This window comes from Corvus kubaryi, unplaced genomic scaffold, assembly GCF_017639235.1.
Source record: "Corvus kubaryi isolate FWS band 111438036 unplaced genomic scaffold, C.kubaryi_AGA036_p1.0 37396, whole genome shotgun sequence".
NCBI classification, from domain to species: domain Eukaryota; kingdom Metazoa; phylum Chordata; class Aves; order Passeriformes; family Corvidae; genus Corvus; species Corvus kubaryi.
Window position 1 is genome coordinate 8,688,729 of NW_024581135.1, and position 17,669 is coordinate 8,706,397.

A 17,669-nucleotide genomic window follows, 5' to 3' on the forward strand; every position below is an offset into this window, starting at 1 on the left:
TGGTGAAAAAAAAGAAAAAAGAAAAAAAAAAAACCAGTTCAATGGGAAAGGTTGGAATTAGGCAAGAGTCAAGGCTGTGGGGCAAATTCTAGTTTTTTTCATCAAAGCGATCAAAGCAATTCGACTGTGCTTGATCTGTCATTGCCAGTGTAGCAGGAGGAAGGGAATTCCCAACTAGCTCCCAAAATAAGGTGTGTGTTGATTATGGAAAGAGGCAGAGAGCCCAAAGGTCAGTATAAAATTACTTTTCTCCCTAGAAAAACATGCCCACACCTCAGGCAAGTTAGCCGCTGGCAGGATCTTAGCATTGTGTTGGTCTCCAAGCATTTGGACACTTGCACTCAGTTTCTTATGAAGAAATAAAACATGCATGAAAGCATGAAAGCATGAAAGCAAAAAGTAATTTTTTTTTTGCTCTTTTTATACCATCTTAAGTCCCTCCTGCTACTAGCACTAGCCCACTTTGGGAGATGCTCTGAGGAGAGCATTGAACCAGGGCTTTGCTTTTGTTTTTGGATGGGAAAGAAGCAGCGATGACACTTGTCTTTCAAGCACGGTAGAAAACATGAACTATGAGGACCACCTGCCTGCCTCTGGCAGGCGAGAAGCTGAGCCCAAAGGTTTCACACACACTCCAGCCCTAACACATGGCTGGTGTATTAGGACTGGACAGGAGCCAGCCTTACACCTGGCCCCAGAGACACCAGCCCGTTCCCAGCCCTGTGGGACTGGCACGTTAAGCCAGCAGCACCCACTGCACTGTCTTCTCCCAGCCCCTCACTGCTTTGATGAGGGTCCCTACTCCACCCTGAGGAGTGCTTCAACCCACTCTTGCCATCTTTCACCAGTTTCTTGTTCCCTTTCCCTGAGACACTTCCTGAAACAAACACCTTCATGCTGAGAAATAGTGGAGAATCAAAAGAGTTATTTAAGAATTAGTTACCATTGTTAAAGACCATAATGGAGAAGCAGCAATCAGTTATTGGCTCTAATTAAGGGGAAACAACCCACACTGGTCTAAAGGTGAGATCTGTGGGGAGCAATGCAGTGATTGCAAACTGACTGTGATTTCTCGTGGGTGCTGTGCCTTGGAGGATGTCAATGAAGTTCCCAATAAAGGCACCTTTTCCTTTTCTGTCACTTTTTCCCCAGTGCCTGATGGGCACTGATGCTGATGCTGGGAGTTTCACACCCAAGCTTATCGCTTCCTGGCAGGAGATTGAGCAAGCTCAGGCACACGTGGCTGTCACAGACAAGCAGGAGAGTCACCAAAAGGGAATCGAGGTTTTTTGCAGAGCTGTTCCAAGCAGACAGGAGCCATGCTGTCATGTCAGCACCCAGAGAAGATGCACAAGAAGACAGCAAAGGGATGTCAGAACAGAGGGCAGGAGATGAAGGAAGGAAAGTCAAGGGGAAAAGTCATGACTTCGGGTCTCTGAAGCACCCAGTGTCACCACAGCAATTACAGGAGATTATTTGAACAGCAGGGCTGGCTGTTGCTCTCTAGGGACAGCAGAAAACTGAGAGGCAGGGAAGTCTGGAGCATTTTCAGGGTCTGAGCTTTAATGCCTAGCACTGCACACATGTTTTACGGGACAGTTGCTTTGAGTTAATTCTGTATGGACTGCTGTCAGGGATGGTTTCAAGCCTGTGTATAAAGCTGCTCACACATGTTTGCTCCCCACATTCATTGAATAAGGGGCACAGGGTGGTTACAGGTTAATGGATTTACAAGCTGAAGTGTTTGCCAGTAGCATTCAGGGCATGGAAATTTGTGCCAGAAACCTTATCAGAGACAAACCATCCTGTGGTGTCCTTTAGTGGAAGCCCAAGTATTAGCTCCTTAATATGTTTACCCTGAGATAAATCCACAGTAACACATTGATGTGCAGGCAATTAATTGGGATGTGCCCCAGTGCAAGGACAATACTCAATAATAAACCTCTTTAAGATTGTCCTTCTGAACAATGTACTGACTACCTGCCTAGCTCCATATCTAAAAATACAATGACCCTGAGCCTCACATAATCCCAGGGACTTTCCTGAAAAAAACATGAGGGCAGGTTAAGGACCTTCTTGCCTGGTTGGATTGGTTGTGAGGCAGAAAGGACCACAACAGCACCCACAGCATCATTTGATATGGTTAATAGCTGCTTAGCAAATTAAAAATGACCCTTGAATTTTAAAAGCCCAGGAGATGGAGGGAAGTGGGAATGTGGCTACACTGTGAGCTGTGCTTAGAAAAGTCTTTTTGGCCTTGTGGAAAGCATGTGATGAACCAAAGCATTCCAGAAAAGGGGAGCATTAGAAAGAATCTGATCTCTCCCTACAGCACTGAGCTGCTAAATGCAGGGCAAGCCCTGGGAGATGCCTCCCTTCAGCTGTAATGGTGCTGTTTGTAGCAGACCATTAACAGATCTAACCCGTCCTCCAGGTGACTGGTTTTTTGATGTCTCATTATCCCTCCTGTTTCTTAGCCTGCCTCATCCAGTCCTTGGGATCAGCTCTTTCCTGAATAAGGGACAACTGCCTTTGAGGTGAGGAGGAAGATGTTGTACGAAGACGTTGAAAACAAACTTGCCTGTCAGGAGCGTCTGCCTTGCAGAACACATTTTTCAGCTTTGAGGGTGGCCTGCTTAGCCAAGCCTGACTATTTCACCATGCTGTGGAGGCTGCCCTGGTATTAATTCACCTCAAAGAGCAGGTTGAAGTCATTAAAATATTTTGCAGGTGGTTCCTTGAATTCATGGTGCAGCTGGATCCAGCCTAAAGGGGAAAAAAAAAGGAAAGAAGGAGAAGAGGCAAGTTCTGATGAAACACAAATTAACATAACTCATAGAAGGGAAAGCAAATCTGTTTTCAATCTCTACAACAAAGCCAAGCAACACATCAAGCTAGAAAGGAGAAATGTCAGCCAGGCAGTGCTGGGGATTTTATTGCTTTAGCACAAGTGCTTCTCCATGGTCCCAGAAGTGCCCAGGTGCTACTGCAGCAGCCAGACCCCCTGGGCACAGGTCTGGGTATGCAGGGATGTGGGGGGCTTCACAACAAGGCCTCTGCTCCCATATGGGTCCAGACTCAAGGTTTGTTTTAATGCTCTGGCACTAGAACTTGTGTGTTGGCCTCAATTTCTCTTGTGCATGGAAACTCTCCATGTAATGCACCATTTCTTGCCCATAGGGCTGGATACACTTTTTTCAGGGGGTGCTGACCAGGGCTGAGCTTGGCAGTCCATGGGACACTCACAAGGGAGATCCCAGATCTGGTACCTCCATGAGCTACTGGTGGGCAGATCACGCACAACCTGCCTTGGCATTCCCTGGATTCAGCAGTGCCTCCCGATGTCCATGGGCATCACAGTCCTTGGTCCTTTCTCAGGGAGAAAAAGGCATTTTAACATAAACATCATCACACTGGAGGGCTGTACTGGGTCTGGCCAGGATGGAGGTATCATTCTCCACAGCAGCCCAACATAGTAGGGCAGTGTGCCTTGGATTTGGGGCTAAGCCAGTGCTGCTAAACACGGATGGTTTTGCTATTGGTGAGCAGAGCATTGAGACTGGGAGCAGGCTGGGGTTGGGCAAGAGACTGGGAAGGGACATGGGTGAGGCTGTGACCCAAACAGACCCCAGGGATGCTCTGCACCATATGATGTCAAACTCAGAGATTAGAAGTTCAGGGAAGGAAGGAGGAAGGGAAGATGTTTGCGGTTTGTGTATTTGTCAGCCCAAAAAGCCATCATGCATGCTGAGGCCCTGATTCCCAGGAAACAGTTGCCTATCTGCCTGCTGATGGGAAGTGGAGAATGAGTTCCTCTTTCTGCTTTGCTTGCAAGTGCATATTTTGCTTTCCCTATTAAACTGTCGTTATATCAACTCATGAGTCTTTTCACCTTCCATTTTCTCCCCATCCTTTGTGAAAGAGAACTGAGAAAACATTTGGGTGGCTGTTTGGCTGACGGCTGGAGTAAATCCACCACAAGAACTGGTATGTCAAAATTTACCACACTTGTTCACTGCAAAAAGACAAAAGACTGAAAAATCAGGTAAAATAGGAAAAAGAAGAACCAAGTTAGTCTACTGGCAAGCCTATGACTGATGAGGCAATTTTATAGCTCTGGGTGTTGCTGGCTTTGTGGTAGATATGTATGGGCTGTGTCACAGGTCAAACCACAGCTACTTGCTTTTTTTCTGTGGGAGAGCAGTGTGGTCTGTGGGCAGGATTACTTTTGGGTGTTTTGAAGCCCATCTGCTGAAACATGAGTGCAAGTATTAGGATAAGGGGTAGACTGTCACCTTTCCTGGCTGCAACCCCCCACTTCAGTCTAGAGACAACAGCAGAAATGGTGGCGGTTCCTGCCCCAGGCTACCCAATATGAGGTCTGTTTGAGCCACACATTCTTTTTTCACTCTTCCTTGGAGGGGAATAAAAGCCTCCTGAATGCTGCACTTTTATACCTAAGACAGTCTGCAGTCAAATAGACGAGTCTGGAAAAATTACCATCTTGTGGATAAATGGAGAAACACCTCTTGTCTAGGATATCTTCTCATCTGGGGAAAAATATAAACCTTTAAAACATTGCAACTTCAGTTCTTTCAGGATAAATGGCTGTCCTGAGAAGGCTGATGCCTGTGCAAGCTCCCTCTCAGAATCACTGCTGGGAGGCTGTTGATGTCTTTAGCTGTTGCCAGGCTGGAGTTTGGTGTTGCATCCCTTTGCTTTGCCATGAGCTCTTGGTGGTGGCAAATGCCTGCAGTGGACAAGAGTGATGGAAGGAGATGAGAAAGGTAGTGGATGTGGCCAGGGACTTTTTGCTCCACCAGCCACTTCCAGGCCACTTCCTTTTCCCTCCACCAGATCCCCCAGGCCCGTGACATTGAGGCAGCTGTGGTCTGTTTATAAAACTTGGTTCAGATGTTGGTGCACATTTACAACGAGAGCATGAGGAGCATCTTCTGTATGAATGTAGGAAAGAAAGGGATGAGCTGGAGGACTACAAGCTCTTCCTTGAGTGCCAGCAGAACATGTCAGGGGAGGCAGGATGAGCAGCAGGAGGAGAGGGACCAGGGCTTTCTCACAGACAGCCTGACAGATAAGGCTGATGGTCCAGCAGACGTGTCCCATAATGTGCTGGAAACTGTTATTCTATAAATAACCCCATTGTTTCAGCAAAACATCAACCTAGGGAGACTGCACTGAATCAGCAGTTTCTTTTCTTTTTTTCTTTCCTGATTGCAAAATCAGAGTCAAGCTATTGCTGCAGTCGATGATGATACAGTGAGAAATGAAAGACAGCAGAAAGCAGGACGGGAGCACACACAAAGGCTGAGCCAGCATGTTGGGACATGGTCTCTGCACCCAAGGCGTGGCCCAGACCCTCGGCACCACACGCACTGGGAAATCAGCTGCCTGTTCTTAGAGGCTGGCATTCAGATAGAAATGCACCACGACCACCCAGACAGCCAGATGTTCACCTGAGCCATGAGAATGCGGCAGCTTGCAGAGCTGCATGGGGCTGCATCAACTAGAAATAAAGGTTAGACCAGCTGGGTAGGCAACTGCAGTCAGAAGGATCATGACTTTCCCCCCAAAAGTGGAGAACTGGACTTCAAAACCTGAAGCACTGCAGTTTGGGGCTGTCAAAATCAATGGAATCTACTCCTGCTTTTGCACCCATGCCAACTGGGCTGCTGAGAGTGGCATGGCCACAACATGATCATGATTCATGTGAAAACTTATCCCTGAGCTTCTTTCTCAGGGAAGGAGGGCACAGGGATCTCATTGCACCTTTTGTCTTTAGGAGGGCTTTTGAGAACTATGTGTGCCAGCTTATTTTTAATACTTCGAAATAAAATGGATTTGACTAGAAGTATTATTAAAAGCCTCTCTGCTGTAAATCTGCTCTCTGCATGCACCTGAATCACATCTGTCCCTATAGACATCCACTTGGCAGCACAAGAGCAGCCATTCCCAGCTCATCACCTAGCAAGAGAAGATGGCTTCAGGCTTGTGCAGAGTGGTCAGCTGGACCACCAGAACCATCAGAAATGGGCTCGATATGAGCCCTTACTCCCATGACAAGGTGATGCCATGATGGGAGAGGACGCACAGGCAGTTACTGTGGCTCAGCCGATTGGTGGTGATCCTCCCTAATTCAAGGGGATATCTGAGCCCTTCACAAGGAAGCAAATTATCCCAATTCCTACACAGAGTGTAGTAGAATGTTTAAAAATGGAGGATTCCTCTTCCTCCCTGCTGGGGACAAACCAGGTCACAGCTGCACAAGCACATTTGAAAGGAGAACACAGAAGTGCGTTCAAAAATCCCCATTTGTGGTTTAAGCCTTTCAGAGATTTGTACATCAGGTGCAGAACAGAGGGCTTCACTCTGCACTGTCAGGGTGTGGATCTCCAGCTCACCCCTACCTGAAGATTTACTACATTTCATTCCATGGCCAAGCAAAGCGGCGAGGACACAGCAGCACCAGGGATGAGCACAGAGCTGCAGCCCAGGACCAAACCGTGTGACAGTGACTGCCTTGCACCTCGGGGAGGGCAGGACGTGGTGGTGGCAGCGTGGATGCGGACAGCTCTGCCCAGCTCCTACCGAAGGCTCCTGCCTGTGGGCTTGGGTGAGTCCCTTTGCTTTGCAAAAGCAAAATCAAACCCAACATAAATGGAGAAGTCAAAACGCCGAATGCCATGGTGAGGTCTGCAGGGGGGAGTTTGGCAGCATGAGGGTAAAGAAATGGTGAAGAGGTAGGAATTGTGTCCATGGGTATGAAAAACTCATCAGGGAGGAAGCAGGAGCTGGAGAGACTTTGTCAAGGAGGCTGCAAGTGTCTCTTTTCCATATCATCCCAAACCCATTTGGGTTTCAGCATCCCCCATCCCATCATCATTCACTTGTCTTTACAACTCCTCCTGATTCTTTCCCTCCTTGCACTTGAGTCTCACACAATCTACTGATGTACACCTTGGTGCACATTGTTGTGTGTTCCACTATGACAAAGTCCTCAGCCTCCCCTCCCAGGAGAGGGATTGCCAAGCTGACATTGAACACAGAATCTTCTTGGCTATCTTCTTGAGGAGCTTTACTTGTGTTAGGAACAAATTCCATGCATCCATCTCATGCCTAACCCCATAACAATGCAGAGATATTGAACAACTCCAGGTTGAAGATCTTCCAGGTTCGTGCCCAAGGCTCCCTGGATTCCAAGTGAGCACATGACTGAACATCTTAGCTGTGGGATTTTTTGAGGAACTGTTCAAATTACCACATCAGAGTTCTCAGTACTCTATAAAAACTGAGCAGATAGGAAATGCATATCAGATAGCATCAAATCAGGAGGCAGAGAGGAAGTCCCTCCAGCTCTTTGTTGTCTATAGTCTTACAAAGCTTTAAGTTAGCCACAAGAAACTTGTCATGACATTTAAAGACAAATACGGGGAAGATGGAAATACGAGTGATATGAACACTTTCAGTGTTTCAGAAAAGATTGGGTTTGCCTCAGCTTCTACCACAACCTTTCAGATAAGTGGTAAGGTTTCTTTTTATTAAATGGATTTATATGGATTTTATCTGGTCTAAAACAACACATAAAAATGAAATATTGCATATTAAATTCTTTTTGCAGTGATTTTGCTAGTAAATTAACTACCATTTAAAATAGAAGTATGTCAAACTACCATTTCTAGCCAAAAGCTGATGCTGAGCATCAGAAAAAATGATTTTCCTGTTTTAGAAAATGTCTCATTTTCTTGAGTAAGACTTTCATGTGTAATAGTTAAGATACTAAAATCACCAGACTCAATAAAAAAAGTAAGTTTATGAATTTTTTAGCTGAATAGAAAAGCTTCATTGCTGACTAAGCCATTCTATTGTAAAACCAATTAAAATACTGTAGTCTTTTAAAACTAAGACTTTAAAGTCCTGATTACATTACTTTGTAAAAAAAGAAAAACCCCAATTGAGGGTAACTTACTGAATGTCTGACATAGCTAACAATGCTTCTGAAATACTTTTTTCTCCCTGAAGGCCAAAATTCAACAAAGCCATGTATTTATTTTACACTTGCTGGTAGTCATTGGTTTTACATGTTATGACTTGATTCAATTTGCTCTGCAGTTCAGCTTATTATTGATTTTTCATTTATTTTGATGCATACATGCATCACTGTTGGAATCATGTGTATGCAGCGGTCTGGATAGAGAAGGAATTGCCCTGAGCAACCCTCCGAATGGCAGCTTGGGACAATTAAAAGCAGTGGGAACAGGGAGTTTATTGATGCAGAAAGGGGAAAGCCACCACATTCACACTGCTATAGGCTGGATTAAGTCTTGATGGAATTGAGCTGGTTAAATTAACTAAGGAAAAGATGGCCAAGAAGACTGCAGTGCAAAGCCTGGAGCAGAGGAAGGCAGCCTGCCTTGCTGGCAGGATCAAGCACTCTCACAGAGGGTCCTTGCCGCTCCTCACTGCTGGAAAGCACTGTGGCCAAGCCTGAAATGGCTGGAAGCAAGCAGAGCTTGTAGGGAAGAGATGTGGGAGAGTGTCTACCCTTCTTGTCTTGGTTTTTAGAGCCTCAGAGCCATAAAAAGGCATCCACATGCTGTGTTCGGACAGCCCTCAGCATCTACCTGCTGCTGCTGACGGCCGGCCAGGGGCTGCTGATGTACAAAGGTAATGCTACAACCTTGCCAAGGGCTTGGCATCAAAAGAGAGCTTTGCTGGGTGCTCCTGGGGGCCTGGGCAAGTGGGAATGAGCACACAGATCGGGAACCTCTGAGGGAGCACAGAGGCTCCTCCACACACCTCCAGGCAAAGCAGCCGCTGCAGGGGACAATTCCCCCACCCTGTACGTGTGCTTTGCATTTGCAAAGGCATTCCCAGCTGCACTCCTGGCTGCAGCAAGGACTGGCACATGAAAACCACCTCCCCGGGTCTAACAGGGGTGGTCTTTATCCCCCGGTGTCCTCCCCAGGTGCTGAGGAACTGCTCTGCCAAAATACCATTTCCCAGCCAGACCGGGCAGTGAATATTCATTGCATGGGCTTTTTGTTTCCTCAGTATTTAAGATGCAGAGAGAGATATTGAAACTTCAAGAGCAAAATGCCTCCTATACAGAAGAGATTCTGAAGAGCTCCTTTGGCAACTATCTGGCTTTGGCAAGAAGCTCTACTGAGAAGAGCTTTCTCATGAGACATGAAGAAAACTGGAGGAGAAGCTTAGAAGAGCAAATCACCATAATTAAAAGTAACAATGCAAACTTGATGATGAGGATGAACAACATCACCGTGGTTGCAGGTATGGCTCTCCATGCTGGCTCTGCAGTGGGGAGACCCCACTCCTCTGCATCACTGGCAAAGAGGGGCTGAAAACCCGGTTTAGATGATCCAATAACTAGGGCAAGATTTAATCTTCCTGTCAGTTAGTGATGCCCCCATGCCCAGGGTTGGAATCTATAGGTGCTCCAGCACCTATAGGAGCTGGAGCACTGCACTGTGCAAACCCCCAGAGCCCCTTGCAGCTGCACCTGTGGCTCTGGGCTCCTCTCCCCTCCAGTGATTTGCAGATTTGGACTCTAGATGCCATGCAAAAGGGGGGTGTCTCCAGCCCACATCTCAAGCCTGTCGATCCCATACTGCTGTGTTCCTCACTGGCTGCTGACTACTGAAAAATATGCATAAAATATTTATTTCAGGGCCTCCTGGACGCAAAGGAGATCCTGGTCCACCAGGTATGTTGGTAAATGAGCCACAACTTCTCTTCTTTTCCTCTTTTTCTTTTTTTCATCTAAGAGACCTTAAGTGAGGATTTGGGATTTCAGTCCCCAGACCAAGACCCTACCCAGTGTGCAGACACCCAATGCTCTGGCCATGAGAAGACCTGCTGTACCTTTTCACTGATCCTCCAGGAGCCTTGGCTAGCCCGAGTGCTCCCACAGAGGCCCCTAGGAAAACATTGGCACAGACTCAGGAACGGCTGAGTGCAAGCTCTGCCCTCCACAGCCATGCCCAAGCTGCTGCCCTGGGTACCTGGGGGTTTGGGTAGAACTACACCCTCCTTAGGAGGTAAATATCTCCAGACTGTGAGGATGCAGCAAGTCCTGGTCTAGTGCTGGCTCCCCTCTGAGCAGAGGCTGGACCAGGAAACAGTTTCTGTGATCCTGTGATGATGACCTAAGATGCAACCCTTGTTAGGTTAGGTCTGTAACTCATCCATCCCTACTTCTTGGCTACAATGATGAGATTTTCTGAAGGAAAAAAATAAATTAAAAATTGTGTTTTCATATCTTCCTGGCTGCACTTACGACACTTACGAAACAGCACCTCCTGCCAAGCAATGTTATTACACATCAGAGCCCAATAGTTCAGTGCATTTTCATGGAAGATCTCCCCAATGGTCCCCATGAGCTGAGGTTGGCAAGAACACAAGCTGGCCCCTGCCCAGCCGAGCACTCAGCTGAGCTCCAAGGACTTTACTCAAGTGGTTGTGCTGGTCCCTGCCAGCTGAAGATTGGCCTCACTGGTGACTGAAATCGTGTGAGCAAAGGATGATTAAAAAATTCATCTCTTCTTCTTAGCCATTACTGTGGATAGATGATGTGTGTCAGCTGATATATATATTTTCCATCCCAGGGTTACAGGGACCACCAGGGACAAAGGGAGACCAAGGTAAGGCTTTTCTGACACCTGAATTACTTCTGTGTATGAACATAAAGTGGCTTTATGGATGATTTTATGAGCAATCATGTCCTCAGCCAAGGTGTGAGTAAGAATGTCATTGGAGTTGAAGGAAATAAGCCTATGTAGAGCTAATGTGAGCAAAAGAAAAACTTAGCTGGAAAAAATCTTATTTTAAAAGTCAATGTGCAACAGCCACAGTGGGCCAATTTGCCACTGTTACCAGCACCACTCTCAAGTGCACAGAGAGTGGAGTTTGGCTCATGCTCGCAGCTGTGGTGGGTGTCCTGCGGCTGGCATTCACTAGACATGGCACCCCATGAAGCCTCAGAAAAATGGTGTTGTCCTTGCAGGCATACATGGACCCCAGGGTGAGAAGGGGAGCAAAGGAGCTCCTGGTCCTACTGGCCCAAGTGGTGATCCAGGAGCAAAAGGAGAAAAAGGACAGATAGGGCTTGCAGGTAAGACTTCTTCACTATCTCAACATTTTTAATGTTCTCACACATATTTCTTTTTAAACCCATTCTAGATAAAACACCAGAAGAAGTCTTCATAGGTCAGTATTCATAAAAATCCAAGCAGCCCTGAGCGTGGCTTGCCAGTCAGTGAGGGAGCTGGATAAACAGGACACTTGACCTGATCTGCAGGGGTTTAATTTCATGTCATGCTTCAGCAAATCTCCCAAAGGAGGGCAGGGAGAAGGGGCCATGTAAAATGTTGACTCTGCACCATGGAAGTCTCTTTACAGAGTGACCTTGTCTAATGAAAGCCACAGATATTCAATTATCAGCTTATCCTAGATTAAAGCAGTGATGTTTACAGTAGGATTTTCATGGTATAAAATAATACAATACAATTTATATGCACAAGCATGTGGATGTTAGTCCTCATTTCAGTGGAACCTCTTTCTGAGAGCTTTATATCTTACATAAGCCTGGCTTTATACACCTGAAGTAGAAGAGTTATGCAACATGTTTCTCCCATGTGACATGCATTATGGATAGCTGTTACTCAGTGGTCTCACACGGGCTGAAAGCAGGAGAGGAAAAGAAAGCAGATGATGTGTGTGGTGCAGAGCAGGGAGGACAGCTGGGCAGGTTGATAAGAGCTTCCTCAGATCTTCCATCAGATTCTGGATGCCCCAATGCTCTCATTAGCACAAGATGCTCCAGAAGAGAAGTGATTGTAGGAGGAATACCAAAAGGCAAGGACTTTGGGATAATTCTAGAGCAGAAAGATGGAGGAGATATAGGTCTTCAAATGAGGCACTTTCGAGCAATTCAGCTCATTTGGAGCATGCTGATCACCTGTTCAGAGAAGAGAAAATAAAGGGGAGATGAGAGAACTCTCTGGAAGCACAGGAGTGGAATATGCTGCCTTCTATCTCCACTGTGGCTAGGAGCAGGGAAGCGTTCAGACTGGGGTAAGGGATATTTAACTAGAGGAGAAACATTCCAGTAGTAGGGATAGTTTGGGGAATAGATTGGAGAGGTGTCATGGCACCACTGCAAGCCTGTAACAGCAGGCCAGCCAAACATCTGGCCAGAGAGGCTGACGGAGCCAGAGGTGGATCAGACAGACCAGCTCTGTCCTCCTACAGCTTTATGGGAATGTCACCGAGTGGTAAGTGCTGGTGTGAGGCCAAACCTTGCTACTGCTGTGGCCGGACAGAGGTGCTCCACAGGCTGCAGAGACAACAAATCTGTTTTTTTGAATTTATAGATGTGTGCTATGCTGTTTGATAGGTCCCCAAGGACAGAAAGGTGACATGGGCAAGAAGGGAGACCCTGGGCCCCAGGGACCTGTGGGTCCTCAGGGACAGCATGGAGTCCCAGGACTGCCAGCTCACGATGGTAAGTGCAGAGGACACAGTGTGACAAGGGTGCAGGGCTGCCCCAGCTGAGGGGCTGGGCTAAGCCTCGTTAGCACTGATGCCAGGATATCATTACAGGTAGCCCAGGGAAGCCTGGACCTCCTGGGCCGAAAGGAGAGGAAGGTAAGCAGTACAGAAGGTGCAATTTCTTGTAGAGACATCAGACTGATATCTTTTTTATGGTGTTTCATGACAAGGAAAACTACAGCCGGTCTAGATCCCAGCATGGGTGAGAGATGATGATTAGATGAAGAAATCATGCCAACATTTCAATGTCATCCAATCTCATCCAGCAGCCTTGGCTGTCTCATCTGGGCCCCACTCACTGTGCAGGAGACTGAGAGGGAAAGAAGGGCCGTGTCCTCCTTCCTGACGTGTGTGCACACACAAGGGCAGAAATTGTTGCTCTTTGAGGAGAGCACTTGTGCATTTCAAGGCTGGCAATTGGCCAGGACCTGCGTCCATGCAGCCTTTCACTCCAGATCATTCCTCACTGCATTGCTAAGGTTAGCACTGCCAGGGGAGGATTGCAATTCAGAGAGACCCAATTTGGCCTTCGTAAGTTCAACTCAGAGTACAAGGGTTGGTGATCAAGCTGTCTTTTTATCTCCTTCATGTGTTGTGTTACATTTCATGTGTGCTGCTTTCACTCAACCTCAAGGTGCAGCTGGACAACGTGGACCTCCTGGAAGTCCTGGCCTCGATGGCAGACCTGGTCAGAAAGGGGAGAAGGGGGACGAGGGCCCCAGAGGTAGCCCAGGTACAGCACTGCTCAAACTTGTAACTCATTGATCTTCTACTCTGGCCCCACTTTGTGTGATGGCTTCACCCTTACTGATTTATTTTTCATTTTAGGAATACAAGGCATTGCTGGACTCAAAGGTGATCAGGGAGAACAAGGAATAGCAGGTAAAGTAGAATAAAACAGGTTTTGGGTCAACAGCACACATCATGCAGACACTGGAAAGGGAACTACAACACCAAGAGAAGATCTCTTGAGTCCTCTTCTTGGAGCTCCAATGCATCCCAGGATGCCATGGCACTCCTGGCGCTCTGGCAGGCTGCTGTGGGCTGACTACTCACCAGACAGTTGTTTCTACCATATGTAATATGCATGAGGGGGTGATGGTGCCTGAATTTTTGTATCAACTGAAAACGCACAAACAAAGCAGCAGTTTAAGATGAACTTCAGGAGAAGATGTTTCTCCACTGCCTGTATTTTCTTTTTTGACATGGTCTGCACTGAGTATGATGTGAAATAAGACACCTGATTCAGAAATAGATGTTTATAGTGTAGACACCTAAACTAGATGAGTTAAAATCCATCATAAATACTAATTTGTATAAGCTTTTATTAATGTATAAAGATCACTCTTGTAAATGTTTGTTTGTTTGTTCGTTCGTATGATCTTAGGACCTCCAGGGCAAAAGGGAGCAAAGGGAGACCAGGGCCCACCAGGTAAACCCTTATAGCATGATTTATTCTGATGATGCAAAGCACTTTAGGTGCCACATTCCACTGTTCTGCATGAATGTGAAATGTTTGTCATGCCCTTTCCTTGGGAAGGGACAAAGGCAATGACTTTTTTGCTTTCCACCCAGGTACCCCAGGCCCAGTTGGTCAAAAAGGAAGCAAGGGTGATTACGGCACTAAGGGTCTGAAAGGAGAACCAGGACTGAAAGGAGCCAAGGGAGAGAGCGGATATCCTGGTAAGGCTCTTTGCCACAGGGTCTGTGGAGCTGATGGTGCATTTGGATTCGGGACTGTAGATCACAGACTGGCACAAGCAACTCTGGGGCGTGTTTACAGAGCTCATTTGCAGGAACTCAACAGGCAGATCAGCCTTCCCAGCAGAGGAATGCACAGGGTGTCACGTGTACACCCTGGGAGGTGTGCTAAAAGACATGCAAGAAAACAGATGCATTAGATTTTCTCAAATCCCCTATTTCACAGAAAACTGGAACAACCCACACTCCTCTCTGCTTTGCTCAGAGACATCTTGTAGCACACCATGTCACTGGGATAAATCCCGTGTAAACACAGCACTGAGGAACATGGAATAGTGAAGCTGTTGGAAACACCTAACAGTGAGGCCATTTAATTATGCCTTGCTAACTGTAGGACACAAAAACTGTTCAAAAGGTCCAACACTACAGCTACTCTCCATCCTTGACTCCCCTCCCTTCCAATCACAGGGCGTTTCAAAAAATCATAAGACCTGTAGCAAAAAAAACCCCTAACAGTTGTTGCAACAGCCCATGGGAAGCAAACTGTGCTCCAGATGCTATTATCTTTCAATTGTTCACACAGGATAGTACAGGAATCCTCAGAAATAAACTAGATTCTATGTGGGGCTCCTCCATGCACTCCTCCTCTGGAGCTTTGCATCTGGAGGTAGCTTTGGACAAAAGAACTCATTGGGTTTTTTCAAACACCCTTACCTTCAAGACCAAGATACTCCACAGAAATGTGGAGGACTGTTGAGAGCACCTTTCTTCTCTCCCTGGAGAGCAAATCCCTGGATGTAGGTCTTCCTGCAAGTACTTTGGGAGATACCATGCCTACTCCTGGAGATCCCAAAGTCTGTCAAAGATGTCAGTTTACAGGGAAATGAAATACATTTCCCACAAGTGAATGAATAGATGGGTTTTTTAAAGTGGCCCTTTTCTTGGGTCACACATTAGGAAGATCCTACTTTTCCTGCCACGTTTCTTTTACATATCCTTAGTCACTTCAGGGTGTTCATTTTCTACAAGGGGAGGAGTCTGCACATCTCTGACTCATACAAGCATTCAGAACTAGATAATAACTGGATTTTTCCACAAGCAACAGTCAAATGTTTGCTTTTCTATTTTGCGACAGGTTCCCAAGGAGTAAAAGGGAGCAAAGGTGAAAAAGGAGAAGGTACTGGACTTTTACTTCTTCTCTCACTTGCCTTCTGGTATCAAAGCTACCTGACATCAGGCCCAAAATCCCCCTCTACTCACACAGCACAGCTAACAGAGCTGAGGAGCCTGTGGTCTGAGCTGCAGCCTGGTGTCTCCAAATACAGGGGGAGCTCCTGAATTGTTTGGATTTGAGCTACCAGTAACCTCTGGTCCCACCCTGGAGGCGGGAACATCCCTCTGGTTTGGGTGGTCACTGCTCCTGTCTGTCAATGTCTTTCCTTATGCCTGTATGACCCTTAGAGTTATTTTCTTCTCCTCTGAACTCTCAGTTGGCCTCAGTAATTTTGTACGACTCGTGGGAGGAGACAGAAGGGGCCGTGTGGAAATCTTCCACAAAGGGTCCTGGGGAACAATATGTGACGATGGCTGGAGCATCCGAGAGGCCGGCGTAGTCTGCCGAATGCTGGGATTCAACCGTGCGGTCTCTTACTTCACAGCCTCAGCAGGTGAGTCCACTACAGCTTTATACCTCTCCAGGCCTGCCACGAGTGCTTACACACACCACAGCAAGGTCACCTACACGAGCAGCAAGTGATCTCCTCAGCAGGGCAGCTCGTTCCTCTTGGGATGAGGCAGCAGCATGTCAAGTGCTGCTTGACCTGTGCCCAAAGACTTGATTTCCAACGAGCCATCCACACAACCCAACACATGCCCACTATCCACAGGGCTCTCTTTAGAAAAAAAAAAATGCATACTCCTCTTTCTCTCATCCAACAGTTTTTTGTTTGTTTGTTTGTTTGATTTTCCAAAGGCACCGGACAAATTTGGCTCGATGACGTAAATTGCAAGGGGGGTGAAATTACAATTACGGACTGTAGCAAGCGTGACTGGGGTGCACACAACTGCAACCACAACGAGGATGTTGGGGTGGAGTGCACTTGATGGGACACCAAGTCTGTCCTGGGAGCTGCTGCTGCCTCTGCTCTCCGTGGAGCTTTTCATCAGGCTGTGCTTTTGTGCCTCTCTACCAGGTCATAAAAATATTGACAAAGAAAGTTGAATTTTTCACAAATCAGTAACAGTTGCAAGACCTACAGGTAACCTGAAACATCCCAGCTGTCACAAAACAAGTGGAGCTCAGGCATGTGAGCCAGTTCACAGCTTTTCCAGCTACCTGACATCAGCTCATCTGCAGGAGCTCACATGTGTGTGACCTCTAAGTCCACAGGGGAGGTGATGGTCCACATTAGCTTAGTGCAGTAAGGATCAGTGAGCAGAAACCTGCACTTACTGCAGCTGAGCTGGCTAGTCCATCTTCATCACAGTACAGTTGTGAACCTGAGCTTAAAACCCCCAGGGAAGTGCATACACCCAAAACAGCAGATGCTCAGAAATCATCAGATGATCACTCTGGCATGCAAATATAAATATTCTTCAGAAAGTATGCTGATCACACATTAAAGTGCAAAAATAAGTGCCTGGGATCTAGGTGCCATACTATCCTGGTTTAGCACAGCGCTTTGTTTTGACCTTAGCTAAGTCCCTTGCCTTCTCTGTCAGCATTTCCTAACCTGTCTCCAGGAGCAATACCCCTTACTTATCTGGTGTATAAAGCTAAGCTTTTCATACCTTTTGAAATTAAATGCTCCAGTAAAGCAAAATCATGACAAATAAAAAATGTAGCAAAGCATGAATAAGCTATCGATTGGTGTTAAATATAAATAAATAAACAAATAAATAAACAAATAAATGCTTGAATAGATAAATAAATAAAATTATACACACACACACCTGTAGATATATTAGGGAGAAAATATTGAACTGGGCTTTCCTGGATCCCATGCGATTGATGCAGTTTACGTTCAACAAGTAAAGGTTTCCCTGCAAGGACAAGCGCTGGACACATCCTGACGGGATGCCACGAGCGCGGTGGGACCTGCGGGAGGAGCCGCGGGTACCGCGCCAGGACCCACCGGTCCCCTCCCGACACCCCTCCCCATCCCCGCCGCCGAGCCCGGTTGTCTCAAATGCTCCTTCCTGGCACTAAGGGGAGCTCAAGGGCCGCCGCCGCTCCGCAAAGCCGCTGCGGGAGACCCGCGGCACCGGCCCGGCCCCGCGGCTGCCCCTCCGCGCTGCCTTCTCCCTCGGAGAACCGGGGATCCTGCGCATCCCTCTCTGCTCCGCTCTCGTGAAACCCCGCCTGGAGCACTGCGTCCAGCTCT

The 17,669-nt window shown here is 47.0% G+C and overlaps 1 protein-coding gene across 2 annotated transcripts; it reads left to right on the top strand.

The window, feature by feature from the left end:
• Window positions 1–6,416: 6,416 nt before the first annotated feature.
• On the top strand, window positions 6,417–17,141 carry MARCO (macrophage receptor with collagenous structure). Of its 2 annotated transcripts, none has more exons than XM_042041203.1 (15): window positions 6,417–6,631; window positions 8,581–8,682; window positions 9,070–9,306; window positions 9,704–9,739; window positions 10,641–10,676; window positions 11,039–11,146; window positions 12,431–12,538; window positions 12,637–12,681; window positions 13,220–13,318; window positions 13,414–13,467; window positions 13,973–14,017; window positions 14,161–14,268; window positions 15,422–15,463; window positions 15,777–15,953; window positions 16,259–17,141. In XM_042041203.1, exons 1-15 carry the CDS (start codon window positions 6,451–6,453, stop codon window positions 16,387–16,389), a joined length of 1,509 nt encoding a protein of 502 aa, XP_041897137.1. In that variant the 5' UTR covers window positions 6,417–6,450; the 3' UTR covers window positions 16,390–17,141. The 2 variants fall into 2 exon arrangements, with proteins under 2 accessions (XP_041897137.1, XP_041897138.1); XM_042041204.1 differs by lacking the exon at window positions 6,417–6,631 and adding an exon at window positions 7,330–7,540.
• Window positions 17,142–17,669: the final 528 nt, after the last annotated feature.